At 46.6% G+C, this 14,548-nt stretch overlaps 1 protein-coding gene across 4 annotated transcripts; it reads right to left on the bottom strand.

The window, feature by feature from the left end:
- Positions 1 to 3,923: 3,923 nt before the first annotated feature.
- On the bottom strand, positions 3,924 to 13,531 carry HCCS (holocytochrome c synthase). Of its 4 annotated transcripts, none has more exons than XM_077278315.1 (7): positions 12,980 to 13,139; positions 8,039 to 8,161; positions 7,283 to 7,422; positions 5,642 to 5,790; positions 5,269 to 5,388; positions 4,414 to 4,500; positions 3,924 to 4,329 (listed from the first exon to the last, which is right to left on the bottom strand). In XM_077278315.1, the coding sequence occupies exons 1-7, from the start codon at positions 13,122 to 13,124 to the stop codon at positions 4,131 to 4,133; spliced, it is 963 nt and encodes a 320-aa protein (XP_077134430.1). In that variant the 5' UTR covers positions 13,125 to 13,139; the 3' UTR covers positions 3,924 to 4,130. The 4 variants fall into 4 exon arrangements, with proteins under 4 accessions (XP_077134430.1, XP_077134431.1, XP_077134434.1 ...); XM_077278316.1 differs by lacking the exon at positions 12,980 to 13,139 and adding an exon at positions 12,774 to 12,945; XM_077278319.1 differs by lacking the exon at positions 12,980 to 13,139 and adding an exon at positions 13,331 to 13,531 and having other exon boundaries at positions 3,937 to 4,329.
- Between the last annotated feature and the right edge of the window lie 1,017 nt (positions 13,532 to 14,548).

The following is a 14,548-nucleotide window of genomic DNA, read 5'->3' as shown; positions in this document are numbered from 1 at the left end:
GCTGCTGGGACTGATGGGCTCAGTTTTTTATTTGTGCCAGATTCTTATTTTAGTTTATACTTTTGTCTATTTTATGTGTTTACTTATTTGTTTGTTTTTTTAATATTCGCCAATGTCGGCGGAGCTTTTCGTTTGAGGTTGATTTATTATTTCGCAGCTGCAAAATATTTCGCACCTCTGTACTCCTTCTCTCCCCTCCCCCTTCGCCACCCAGATTGATTTTCTGTACATGTGGAATTTTTGCAACATTTTTAGTGATTTTTTTTGCTGTAATAAAGCTCAAAAAAGGTAATAGTCGAAGAGCATTTTTGCGTAAAATTCATGAATTACGCGCTTCAGTTTGACGAATTTGGAAAATCAATGAATATCACAAAATAAATTAAGAAACATGACTTAAAAAAAAACGCAAGTGATGAATCAGGAACAAAGGAGAAGATTCATCAAAGATTTTCCAGGTGTAAAAAACTTTTTAAAGTCTCAAAATGTTGCCGCAACTCAAGGCCGCACTAAAATGTTACAACTTTTACATCAGTCGGGAAATTGAAGCCAGAATGTTGGAGCGCTGTTCGTCTATGTGGCCTAAGGGTTTGTTCACACACAACACTTTTGCTGCATTTTATTTCCATAGAAAAAACAAAATCGCCCCCCAAATATTAATAAGTAACCTTTGTTTGACTGTTTTTCCTTACTAACAATTGTATTTCTCTTACGGGGGGGAAAAAAAGAAAACCGTTGTGTGTGGAACCAACACTTCGCATTTGCTCACATTTCCGTGTTGTCATTCTGTTTGCCATGAATTGTTTGTTTTTTCGTTTCTTTTTTTACTGCTCAGGAGAAAAGACAATAAATCCAATAAGAGAATCGCCAGGTCAATAAACGCAAGGAGAGACAAACCGCAACGTGTGAATAAGATTCTAGAACCGTTGCTGCTACAGTAAGGCGATGTGCACACGTTGCAGATTTGTCTGTGGAATTTTCTGTGCAGATTTTTCCCTCTCTTGCCAGAAAACGCAGGTCGGATTTGCTGCGGTTTTTTAGGCATTTTTTCATGCAGATTTGTATGTGTTTTTGAAAGCTAAATAAAGATCTACTATTGAACAAAAAAAGATTTGTGATGTCATTTCTGGTCCAACCTCCTCCTTTGACATTAGATAGATAGATAGATAGATAGATAGATAATAGATAGATAGAAATCTGCGTTAGACCGGGTCTTGCACCTCAATACCCGGCACTGCCACCGGCACTCGGGACTGGAGTGTGCGGCTGCATGTATTTCTATGCAGCTGAAAGCTCCGGTCCCGAGTGCCAGCGGCAGTGCCGGGTATTGAGGCAAAAGACTCGTGCAAGTTCCCGGCCTCACAATTGTGCGGTACTGATGTGGCTTGTTTGTTGTCTGTCATGACTCAGTATATTGACAGGTACCGCAGCGTGTGAACTGATCGGTATATTGACAGGTACTGCAGAGTTTGAACTGATCGGTATATTGACAGGTACCGCAGCGTGTGAACTGATCGGTATATTGACAGGTACTGCAGGGTGTGAACTGATCGGTATATTGACAGATACTGAGGGTGTGAACTGATCGGTATATTGACAGGTACCGCAGCGTGTGAACTGATCGGTATATTGACAGGTACCGCAGCGTGTGAACTGATCGGTATATTGACAGGTACTGCAGAGTTTGAACTGATCGGTATATTGACAGGTACCGCAGCGTGTGAACTGATCGGTATATTGACAGGTACTGCAGGGTGTGAACTGATCGGTATATTGACAGATACTGAGGGTGTGAACTGATCGGTATATTGACAGGTACCGCAGCGTGTGAACTGATCGGTATATTGACAGGTACTGAGGGTGTGAACTGATCGGTATATTGACAGGTACTGAGGGTGTGAACTGATCGGTATATTGACAAGCACTGTAGCGTGTGAACTGATCGGTATATTGACAGGTACTGCAGAGTGTGAACTGATCGGTATATTGACAGGTACTGCAGAGTGTGAACTGATCGGTATATTGACAGGTACTGAGGGTGTGAACTGATCGGTATATTGACAGGTACTGAGGGTGTGAACTGATCGGTATATTGACAGGTACTGAGGGTGTGAACTGATCGGTATATTGACAGGTACTGAGGGTGTGAACTGATCGGTATATTGACAGGTACTGGGGGTGTGAACTGATCGGTATATTGACAGGTACCGCAGCGTGTGAACTGATCGGTATATTGACAGGTACTGCAGAGTGTGAACTGATCGGTATATTGACAGGTACCGCAGCGTGTGAACTGATCGGTATATTGACAGGTACCGCAGCGTGTGAACTGATCGGTATATTGACAGGTACTGCAGAGTGTGAACTGATCGGTATATTGACAGGTACTGAGGGTGTGAACTTATCGGTGTATTGACAGGTACTGAGGGTGTGAACTGATCGGTATATTGACAGGTACTGAGGGTGTGAACTGATCGGTATATTGACAGGTACTGAGGGTGTGAACTGATCGGTATATTGACAGGTACTGAGGGTGTGAACTGATCGGTATATTGACAGGTACTGAGGGTGTGAACTGATCGGTATATTGACAAGCACTGTAGCGTGTGAACTGATCGGTATATTGACAGATACTGCAAAAGCCCCAAGTTGTCTGCCCCGTGTGAACATTCCCTTATCCTTTCAGAGAATCCACAAGCATTATATTACAGATTTAACCCCTCATTAAAACATATGGTGCAGATTTGGAGCACCATGACCTATAGTTATTTTGTTAATTTTCCAAAAAATAACTAATGAGTGGTTAGCCACTTTTTGGACCACTATGGGCGACTCCCAGCAACAGGAAGCGTTGAACTCCAACAGATAGGACACATGCCGAATGGCATTTTGTTTTTCCAGTGCTCCCGCTGTATAGGAAAATGCAGTCTGTTGTGCGTTTATAAACTGTTAAAAAGCAGTATATGAAGTGTATACCCGTCAGATGGAGGCTGAAAGAAAGCACTTGTGGCCTTCGTCTGGTGAATAGGGGCCTCTGGCAACGTTACAGTTTACGGCAGGAAAAGTGCTCATACTCTTAGCTTGGTAGTAAGAAAAAAGGGTAACTAATGTTGGGTAGGAAATGTAAAATCTACCCTGAAAATCCAACATCGTACTATACTTTAACGGAAAGTTTTAGTAGGGATTCCACATTTTAAACATTGCAACATATATATTGATTGAGACACAATCCATTTACCACTGATCCACAGGATCGATGATGATGCTCTAACCCCAGGGGGCTGGGATCGACTAGAATCACTGGAGCAATCTGCACCAGACACATTGCCTTGGTTCGTGTTCGATGGTCGAACCATTCAAACTCCTCTTTAGGCCATGTTCAGTATTTGGTCATTATGTTACATCAGTATTTGTAAGAAAAAAACAAGAGTGGGTGAGAAATGCATAAGTGGTGATGTGTTTCTATCATACTTTTCCTTTGACTGTTCCACTCCTGGTTTTGGTTTACAGATACTGATGTAAAAGACTGTCAAACAGCCACGTGACATGCAGTCGCGGGGACTCGAAACATATTTTTTCGAGCACGCCGAAGACACTCTGTTAGCACCCGAGCATGCTCAGATAACACCTTATCCAAGCACATTCGCTGATCACTAAATACTCACCAAATATTGTGAATGTGGCCTTACAGTCATACTGTGAGAAGGAACAAGCGACTCAGGACCCCCTATTCTAATGATTGATGGGTCAAGCAGCAAGAGACACAACCTGTCAGTAAACACCCTGTGCCCCTTGAAGAGGTGATCAAGAAGCTACAGTTTTGCTGGTTTCCTCCCCTATAGGTGTAAGGTGTAAGTGTACCCAGCACTATACAAGATGCCAGTTCCATGCTAATGCTGCAGTATATAGATTATTGCGCAGACATTGCAGATTTTTTCTTACATATATTTTCTTTTATTTTTAGGACGACATTAAAATCTTTACTGCGTTTTTTTTAAAAGTATTTTTATCTATATACATAACATTAAATACTGGACTGCATTTATAATGGAGATGGCAGCCTGGCAATGGCTCACTGCAATAAAAGCAGGCAATTACAGGTTTGTCTGTCAAACAAACAAGTCCTTAATAGATTAGGATGTCCAGCGCCACCAGGCAACTTTCATTCTGTCCCAGACTGCCGTCATGGAGTCAAAAGCCGGGCGGACGTCCAAGATTGTGAACTGATAGTTTTTATCTACTTGGCCTCCATCATAATAGTCGATGACATATCGGACTTCCTCTCCGCAGCGATTTACAATCCAATCGTGACGGTCGAAGGGAAGCTCATAGCTGCGGAAAAGAACGATAAGCAAGAGATCAGAACAGCTCCTGGATACACAGAAAGCGATCAATGCAAGGTGTAAAATACCGTACCCCATCCACGATCGGATGCGCGCTCTCGGGGAAAACTCTTTGGCTTTTCCACCAAAACGAACAAGAGTTGGGCCGCACGGACACTCTCTGAATAGAAAGAGAAGAGATTGCTGAGAAATACTACAAAGGGTTATTCTGCCATTTTAAGGAATGCACCGCTCCCCAACCCTCTGGCCTTCCGTTTGCCAGGGGGTGGTACTCTCCTCATGACCAGTGGCATGGCTACGCCGCTAGTCTGATCCGTGCCCTCTCAACAGCTGCTAGTAGTGGACAGTTATGCCTCTGCAGCATGGCAGCCGCCCAGGGGCTCAAACTGGCTGGATCAAGAGTCAAGCAGCGTTTGCAAGCACGCGCTACTTGCCTAGGAAATTGGCCACCTTTGATAGAAAGCAGAGGTGGCCGGTAACCAAGGCGACAAGCAGTAAACAAAATTGAAAATTCTTCAGGACAGAGAGGATTTTTAATAAGACGCTTGATTTTATGAGAACTTTGCAATTTTACCATTCGCAGAAGAAATCTTTTAAGGACACATGAATATTTCTAGCACCACAGTGTCAGGACCAGATGCGATGGGACGTACTACATTAGGCAGAAAAATAGTCATGTTTCCTTTTGTTTTGAGCACATTTACTCTGTACTTAAGACATGTGAGTAGTTGACAATAGGCAACTGTCACCGTACCCCCGCTATGCAGATAGGATTGGGTTAGTGCCAAGCTATAGTAATGAATCACTGAAGATGGACAAGCAGAAAAGTGAATGAGAAGCTCTGTGATACAACAAAAAATAATGAAGATTAGTAGAATAAATAAAATGAATGGTGATGTGCAAATGATCCCACGACAGCCGCTCTTACTTGGCGTGGAGAGCTTCCCATTTCAGGATCTCAGACCAGGCCTGTTCATTGTTCTTATTGTGAATCTTGATTATATTATTCATATCTTCAGGTTTCAGGTCATCGTCCTTCCATTTCCACCTTAAAAACATAAAGGTTCACCGTTTTAATATAATAAATTTGTAGAAGAAATTATATTGGGGGACTTTGCTAAGCATAAAAAAAATACAGCAGGGTAGTGAATGGCGTGCTTCTATATACGTACAATGGCAGTTTTTAATGAAGCTACTTTCTACCCCATAGAGAAACATGAAGGCAGTTCAGGAGTTGTGGAACTGCCACGGCCAGTAGAAGGCGCTCTGCGCTATGGAAATGGAAATCCTGAGCCGCTTACCCCTTCCTGAGCATTGCGTTCCAAAACATTTGTTCTGATGGATACACCCAGTTTTTATCAGTGTTGGAGCGTGGAATAGTAGATTCTTCTCGGCTTACTGACAGAGGGAAGGGTTGATCTGACGCTGGAGACTGGTTTGGAGGCGGCATCTAAAGAAACAAATAAATGATTACTAGTTGTCTCTTAATTCTTCATTTAAAGATGTTGTCTAACAGCGGACAATTCAGGACTAGTGATGAGTGACAGAAGTAAGGTGCTATCCGAGCATACTCTGTTGCTAACCGAGTGTCTTCAGCATGCTCGAATAATATGCTCGAGTCCCCGTCGCTGCATGTCTCATGGCTGTTCGACAGCTGCAACACATGCGGGGATTGCCTAACAAGCAGGGGATCCCTGCATGCGTTGCTGTTGTCGAACAACCACGAGACATGCAGGCTAAGGGACTCGAGCATATTATTCGAGCATGCTTAGATAACGCCTTATGATGAGCAGCAGGAAAAGATTGGCTGTAGCCTGCATGTGCCAAGAAGTCCTACAACCCTTGGGGAGCAGTGGCATCGACATCGCTAGGATGGCTCCACCGCTTTTGCAGGGTATCTGCTGTCTTTATTTTAATTAAAGTCCGGAATTGGTTGAACTGGGGTCTTCCAGTAATGGACAAACCCTTTAATATGAAATCCTCAGTCACATTTCATGGGCTTCTCTGACGGTTAGTAATGTAAACCTTACGGAAAATCTAAACAATTCAGTGCTTATGTAATATCTACTCTTACCTCTCCACTATTATAAACAGAGCTTGCAGTTTTGTGTGAGGAGCTGGTGTTTTTATTAACGCTACTGTGGGAAACATACATTGTTTTGATTGTTCTTTTTATTACGTTCTAGGGGTGAGGTGGGGTAACCAAAAAATGGCAAGATCTGCCGGTCCAATTTTTTCCCCCCTCTTTACAGTGTTTAACATACAAATTATTTAATTTTATATTTGCTAGATTGGACCTTTATGGATACATCGATACCAAACGTGGTCGATTTTTCTTACTTTTCCTTTTTAAAAAAAAAAAGTAGGAAAGGAATTAACCTTAAGTTTTTAAAAACAATGTTTTTATTTTCTGCATTCATTTTTGGTCTACTTAAGCACTTCAACCTGCGATTATTTGATTTCTTGTACTATATCCTGCAATACCATAGCATTGTGGCACCTAGAGAAAATGACATTCAGCTATGACGCAGAGCAGCAGGCTGGGCTTCACAGGAGGACTAACATACCAACCATGGGGAGGGGGTTTCCGCAGACCCTCTGTTGTCTTTAGCAACCCATCTGCACCGTGCTCGCATTGCACGGGGAGGGGGTGGCAAATCAGATACCACTGTGGCAATTAGATGGTTAAACAGCAACAATCTGAGCTAGCTCCAGACACTGAGATTACAGGTAGATGTTGGCTGTGTAACACGACTGATCTACCGGCCGTGGTGGCGGCTCAGCTCCTGAGCCTATTACATATGTGCAGACCTGAAAGTAGGACATACAAATAACTCCTAGGTCGGGAAGGGGTTAAGCAAGTCTTCTGGCAAGTAACGTCATTGTAATATCTAAAAGGGAAATACTATATACTCTATACCTTCCATAAAATCTCATCTCACCATATTGCTGGGGTCAATGTCATCTTTACCGCTCGCTCTCATGGGACACTGGACATATTCGTAGGCTCTTTCTTGATGGCTGGGACCTGAGCAGCTCTCTGCGTTCTGGGAAACTTCTTTGTGCATCGGACATCCTGTTGCTTTAATAAAATAGTTATACGGTAATTATGTTGCAGTGTATACAGAGCATTACATTCCTAGCTAGTAACTAAGACATGGAAAAGATGGCGGAGTAGGAAGCGAAAGGACAATTGACCGTGAAGATGTCTTTTATGGATTATTTAGATGACATTTAGTAATAACTCCTCCACAATTTTGCTACAATAATACGCCAAAGATTTTTCACACGCAAAGTATTCACTATGCATCAAAAGAAAATATACAGAAATGCTGGATACACATGGGTCAGATGTGAGGCCGATTCTTTTCCCCAGACTTTGCAAGTAGAATCCCAGAAATGTATTACAGTAGCTGCGAAGTGGACGAGATTTCATCCAAAGTGATACACGATCTCGCTGAACTCACTTGTATTGTTCGAGGCCGGCCACGTCTAGTCAGAACGTGGCCAGGAGTAAGCATATCTCATACCTGCAGTCACATGACCGCCTGGTCTCCCTGCCGGCACCGGAGAATCCTGACAGTGTAATATGAGGATTCGCAGGTCTGCAGTCGCATAGAGCGCCCACAGACTTTCAAGCCAAACCTGGACACCTTTTTTATGCAAAGTTACCAAAGCAAAAAAAAAAATCAAAATACCTTTCATCTTTTTTTGATGCATCGGACATCCTGCAGGAGGCGACGTGGCCAAGTCTGTATTTACTGATCCAGCCGGTGAAGGGTGTGGAGTAGATGGGGCTGATGTAGAGGTGCCCATTGTACCTGATAAACAGAAATACACACACTGAATATGTTACTTTTTATCGTACAGTTCAGCAACCTATATTTGGACTGGACAATTCTGTATCCATGGACGGCATACAGCGGGTTTTCAGTTCGTGGGCCAAACACACTGTACATGGAAACAACAATGAACATCAATGAGGTTAGTTCAAAACATTTTATTGATGGTTCGCTTCTATAAAAATAAATAATCGCAGCATGCACTACTTTTCGAATGCCATAAAGACACCATCTGCATCACATCTATCTTTAAATTAATCCACTGAAAAGGATAACATCGAAAACAGTGTGCCACCCCACAGCATAATCCCGGGAGTTGGACTTGTGGGACCTTCCTTTGCTGAGGCCTCTTCACGGCATTGCCCACGTGGTCTCCAGACCAACCTCCGGCCATTATCGCATGAAGACAAAAGCAGGACTCATCGCTGAGGATAGACCTCCATTGCCATCTTCCTCTGCACCAAGATCACCTTAGAGAGCGATGGAGTCAAGATGGAAGTCTGTGGAGAGCCCAATGTCGTGCAAGTGGTTTGTGTAGACACTGCGCCATCGTAGGCTTGGTAAGTGACGTCTAATTTCACTTGCAGTACAGAATTCATCAATTGTGGAACCAGTGGTACGGTAATTTCTTTAAAGTGTCCTAGGAGTAATTTTTCAACACAGCAACATCATTTTATGGGATGTTCATGCTACTGTGAGCAGCCTGTGTGGCCTACACGTGCTACCATGGCCCGCAGCGTCTCAGGACTTGTCTCCCATCGAGCACATGTGAGACGTTATTGGTCGGCAACTGCAGAGGAAGCTGCCAGCAACGGATCTTGATGACTTGCCCCCAAGTGCATTCAGAGTGACAGAACATTCCTCAACCATTAATAACCCCAGGGATGGCAGCCAAGGCATGTATGTGCAGGGATTTATACGTGTGGAACTCATAGTCGATAATGAATAAATTGGATATTTAAAAAAAAAAAAAAAAATGGTTTCCATTTTCTCATCATTTGCTTATATCAGTAACTTGTCTTTCCATCCCGTAATTTGCATAATTCCACGACTTTTCCATCTTGGTGTTGCAATTTCAATGTTGAGGTGTGAAGACCAAACAGGATTTACCATTCAGTGTTTATGTTTAAGCTCAACTCCTCCCACTTCAGGCACAAAGACCTCTGCAGAAGGTCATGGGGTAAGTCCACAACAATGTGCTATGAAAGACAAAGAATATATCCAGACTACAGGTTCCTCATCTCTCAATGCAGCTCAAGCAAGATGGCTGCTCCCCGAACCTCATTCTAGCTCTGCCAAGATGAACATCAATCAAGTCAGTGGGCTAACAGCACGGACACCAGGACTAGTCATTGCTGCTGCACCACCCAGATGACCATCATCAGCGGCACAATGCAGTTTAAGGCCTCTTTCACGCGTCCAGATAATTCCGGTACCGGAGTTATCCGTGTCTGTGTGCTCATGTGGCACATCCGTGTGGCACACGTGCGGCAGCCGTGTGCCGCCCGTGGACCACACAGACCGTGCAGGAGAGACAGCGCTACAGTAAGCGCTGTCCCCCCCCCCCCGCGTGTGGTGCTGAAGGCGGCATTCATCTCTTCTCCCCCGCAGGAGAGAAGAGATGAAAAATCAAGTTTTTTTTCTTTTTTGTTAAAAATAAAGTTTGCAGGTGATCCCCGCCTCCCATCCCCAGTGTGCCGCCCGGCCCCTTGTAGAGAAATACTCACCCAGCTCCTGCGATGTCTCCTCTCAGCGCCGGCAGCTTGTCCTTTGTGAGCGGTCACGTGGGGCCGCTCATTACAGTGATGAATATGCGCATATTCATCACTGTAATGAGCAGTCCCACGTGACCGCTCACACAGGACAAGCTGCCAGCGCTGAGAGGAGGAGACATCGCGTGTCAGCGCCGGCCGTAAAGCAGAGCACAGCGGTGACGTCACCGCTGTGCTCTGCTTTACTGCCGGCGCTGACACATTCAGTGCAGGAAGCTCTGAGCAGCAGCGTGTAACCCTGTGGACGCCGGGGGACGTGACAGACATCAGAAGGTGAGTATGTAGTGTTTTTTTTTTTTAACTTTTACAATGGTAACCAGGGTAAATATCGGGTTACTAAGCGCGGCCCTGCACTTAGTAACCCGATGTTTACCCTGGTTACCCGGGTGCTGCAGGGGGACTTCGGCATCGTTGGAGACAGTTTCAACAATGCCGAAGTCGTTCCCCTGATCGTTGGTCGCTGGAGAGAGCTGTCTGTGTGACAGCTCCCCAGCGACCACACAACGACTTACCAACGATCATGGCCAGGTCGTATCGCTGGTCGTGATCGTTGGCAAGTCGTTTAGTGTAACGGTACCTTTAGGGAAAGTGCACAATAGGCTTTTTTTCAGCATTATTTTTTCAGGAAAACCTGATCTCTTGGCAGGAAATAAGCTGCAGAAAAAAAGCATTTTTTCTTTGTTTTTTTTCTTGCATTTTTTGGGCGTTTTTAGCATGCTAGATTTGTCCCTTGTGCATGCTGATAAATATTAGTGTTGAAAGAAAAAGTCCTATTCCATAGAATCAGGTTTTGGCACAAAAACCGCAGCAAAACCTAATACCTGTGGTTTTTCACCACTCATTTTCAGGTCAATGGGTGGAAAAAAATTGAAAGAAGTGACATGCTGTATGTCCAAAAATGCTATGCAAAGCACAAAATACTGATGCAAAAAATAAATAAATAAAAAACAAAAAAAAAGCACAATATGTGTGCATGGGATTTCTGAAATCTCATAGACATAGCCAGTACTGTAAAACGCAGCTGAAAAATTAGCACAAAAAACACCGCAAGAACGCCCAGTGTGAACTTCGCCTAATAGCTCCACTTTCTTTCTCTCAGTGAATAGCACACTCCTACAAAAGGTATTTACACACCCTATAGAAAAATACCAGTAGTTTATTAACCACAACTCTACAGAGAGGTTCCCTTTAAAGTGAGCACTGCAACGCTAAGCCCGGTCTCACTTTACCAATGGTATTTGTACAAGATCAGCAGTAATATAACTGGAAACCTCTTTAAGTTTAGTCAATTTTTATATTTACAGAAGAGTTATAAGTCAATAGTTCTATAACCCCAAAATAATAAATATAATAAATATAAAGTGCAAAGATGGAAAAAAAAAAATTGCTGAAAGGGACAAATAGTGAACCAAATACAGAAATGCTCACCCACCACACCAGACGTGACTTTCACTAAGGCTTCATCAGAGACTGATTCAGCCAAAATGCAGAGCAGGGGTCTAGGGACCACCTAGTAAATGAGGGCGATCCATGTTTAAGATTTACATAAAACTCTTTAAAGGGTTTGCCCCATGCCCTGTCTTAAGGGGCACACTGTATACGTCCCGCACGTCCTGCACATACCCCCCACGTCCCGCACATACCCATCAGGCACATACATCCACACGTCAGCTTATACCCCCGCACGTCAGCACATACCCCCGCACATACCCATCAGGCACATACACACACACCCCCCCCCCCCCCCGCATGTCCGCACATACCCCCCCCCCACGTCCCGCACATACCCCCCCCCCACGTCCCGCACATACCCCCCCCACGTCCCGCACATACCCCCCCCACGTCCCGCACATACCCCCCCCCACGTCCCGCACATACCCCCCCCCCCACGTCCCGCACATACCCCCCCCCACGTCCCGCACATACCCCCCCCCACGTCCCGCACATACCCCCCCCCCACGTCCCGCACATACCCCCCCCACGTCCCGCACATACCCCCCCCCCCACGTCCCGCACATACCCCCCCCCCACGTCCCGCACATACCCCCCCCCCACGTCCCGCACATACCCCCCCCCCCACGTCCCGCACATACCCCCCCCCCACGTCCCGCACATACCCCCCCCCCACGTCCCGCACATACCCCCCCCCCACGTCCCGCACATACCCCCCCCACGTCCCGCACATACCCCCCCCACGTCCCGCACATACCCCCCCCCACGTCCCGCACATACCCCCCCCCCCACGTCCCGCACATACCCCCCCCACGTCCCGCACATACCCCCCCCACGTCCCGCACATACCCCCCCACGTCCCGCACATACCCCCCCCACGTCCCGCACATACCCCCCCCACGTCCCGCACATACCCCCCCCCACGTCCCGCACATACCCCCCCCCACGTCCCGCACATACCCCCCCCCACGTCCCGCACATACCCCCCCCCCCACGTCCCGCACATACCCCCCCCCCACGTCCCGCACATACCCCCCCATGCCCGCACATACCCCCCACACGTCAGCAGGATACTTCTTTCCACATATCACATATGTGAATGTAATCAGCACTTTCTCCTCCGTTAAAGGGGATTTACGCAGCTGTTTAAAAAACGGTCAGAGAGAAGGGCTAGTGCGGACATGCCCCAATCCCCCGACGCTCCATCTGGCGGTTTCAGTGATGACCTCCCGCTCATGTGTAACCAGTGACCCGGCGCTCTGCGGACTGAGCCCTGGATGTCACCAGACACTGCGCTGCCATCACTTGTGTGTTAGCTCTATAGTGATCCCTCAACTCCAGTTTTGAGAAGGAAAGAGTCATGGTACCGTGTTATCCCCTTTCATCAGCTGCAGCGGTGAGTGTGTGCTGCCCTGAGAGATCACCGGCACATAACAGGGGGCAGTACTGGGTCATGTGTCCTCACACCGCAGAGGTCACCGCTCAGTTCTCAGCCTCATACACTAAGCTGAGGCCTCCTCCTCTATAACAGGAGGTTCCCGCGCTGTCTGCCGCCCCCTCACGCTCCTCTTACCGGGGACCTGAGAGACGTCCTCTCTGAAGATCCTCCGGGTCTCCTGCACGAGGACCGGTCGCCTACAAATGACGTCACGGTTATTGCGCATGCGGAGTGTCAGGCTGTGGCTGTTGTCTAGGCAACAGGCGTACGGGCGCGTCATGGTGATGGGAGTAGGTCAGGCGGCGCGCAGCTCCAGAATTCCTTGCGGCACATTGCATTCTGGGAACTGTAGTTTGATAACCGCTGACTGTTCCTGGTGTGCGGCAGAGGCGCAGTCACCGTGTAGTCTGCACACCGACCTGTCCCTCCAGTCAGCACCCGGCAGAGAAGATACTATGAAATACATAAGTAGTCTGCAGCATTCACCTGGCTTCAGCCGCCCGCACTTGTGTGCAAAGGGGTTATCCCGCCTAAAACGACAAGTCTGCTGTCACTATATATGACTGCAGACTTGTGAATGAGCGTGTGCGCTGTGAGGATTCTCCTGTGACTGTCCGCAGCGGTCATGGACAAGTCTGTGATATGCACACTCAAGGACACAATCCCACTAGACGTTTCTGGCCTCGTGCATTGAGCGAGCATGCGCAGATCACATACTTGTGCTCACATGACCGCTGCTGACATCAGAGTCCTCCCGCCCCACAGTGCGCCCGATGTGAGGAGCCACAAGTCTGCAGTCACACAGACTTCTCATTTTTAGACCAGACAACCCCTTTAAGGGCTCTGTACCGTCCTGGCAAAAAGTTTTGAGACTGACACAAATTTTGTTTTTCGCAGAGTTTGCTGCTTCAGTGTTTTTTGATCTTTTAGTCTGAGGCTATGTGCACACGTTGCGGATTTTCCCGCAGATCTGCAGCAGTTTTCCATGCGTTTTACAGTAGCATGTAAACCTATGGAAAACCAAATTCACTGTGCACATGCTGCGGAAACGCAGCGTTGTTTTTTCTGCAGCATGTCAATTCTTTTGGCGGATCTGCAGAGTTTCTGCACCCATTGACTTGCATTGAGTCAGGCCAATCCACAGCAAAACCGCAGATGTAAAAAAGATCTGCGGTTTAGCTGCGGATGAAACGCTGTGTGCGCAGGAGGGGTCTGTGGGCTGTCCGTGGGTCTCTGGGGCTGGGCGGCGCTGCCTGGAGGTCTGCGGCGCTGTCTGGAGGTGTCTTTGGGGGGGGGGGGTGCAGGCATCGTCCGAGGGGACTACAAGTCCCATCCAGCTATGCCTGCTACAGTGACAGTGATTGACACATTAGCCAATGATGGGGCAGTAGTAGTCTCATCATCCGGCTAATATGTTGAATGTAAAAAAAACCACACACATATATAGTACAGACAGTACATACAACATAGAGTACACTCACCTTGATCCTGAAGCCATGGATCACCTGCAAAAAAATATTAAAATAATAAACCAACAATATACTCTGTGTCCGCAGTAATCCAATTAATACGAGTGTCCCACGACGATTCCCCATGGAGAGCAGCCACATCAGCTGATGCAACCGCTCTCCAGGGGCTCCGGCGATACAATGACGGAAGGTATTCTTCTGCACTGTATCCTTCCGCCGCTGTGAGTATAGTTCA

The sequence above is a fragment of the Ranitomeya variabilis genome, chromosome 8, assembly GCF_051348905.1.
Source record: "Ranitomeya variabilis isolate aRanVar5 chromosome 8, aRanVar5.hap1, whole genome shotgun sequence".
Lineage (NCBI taxonomy): Eukaryota > Metazoa > Chordata > Amphibia > Anura > Dendrobatidae > Ranitomeya > Ranitomeya variabilis.
This window is presented reverse-complemented; position numbering and strand designations above follow the sequence as displayed.

Excerpts from the sequence above, each read along its gene's own strand:
- HCCS (XM_077278315.1), bottom strand. The coding sequence starts at position 13,124 with ATGACGCGCCCGTACGCCTGTTGCCTAGACAACAGCCACAGCCTGACA. Across the intron at positions 8,162-12,979 it reads GGACGTCTCTCAGGTCCCCG|GTACAATGGGCACCTCTACA; the intron begins GTAAGAGGAGCG and ends TCTGTTTATCAG. Across the intron at positions 5,791-7,282 it reads ACATTGACCCCAGCAATATG|ATGCCGCCTCCAAACCAGTC; the intron begins GTGAGATGAGAT and ends TTGTTTCTTTAG.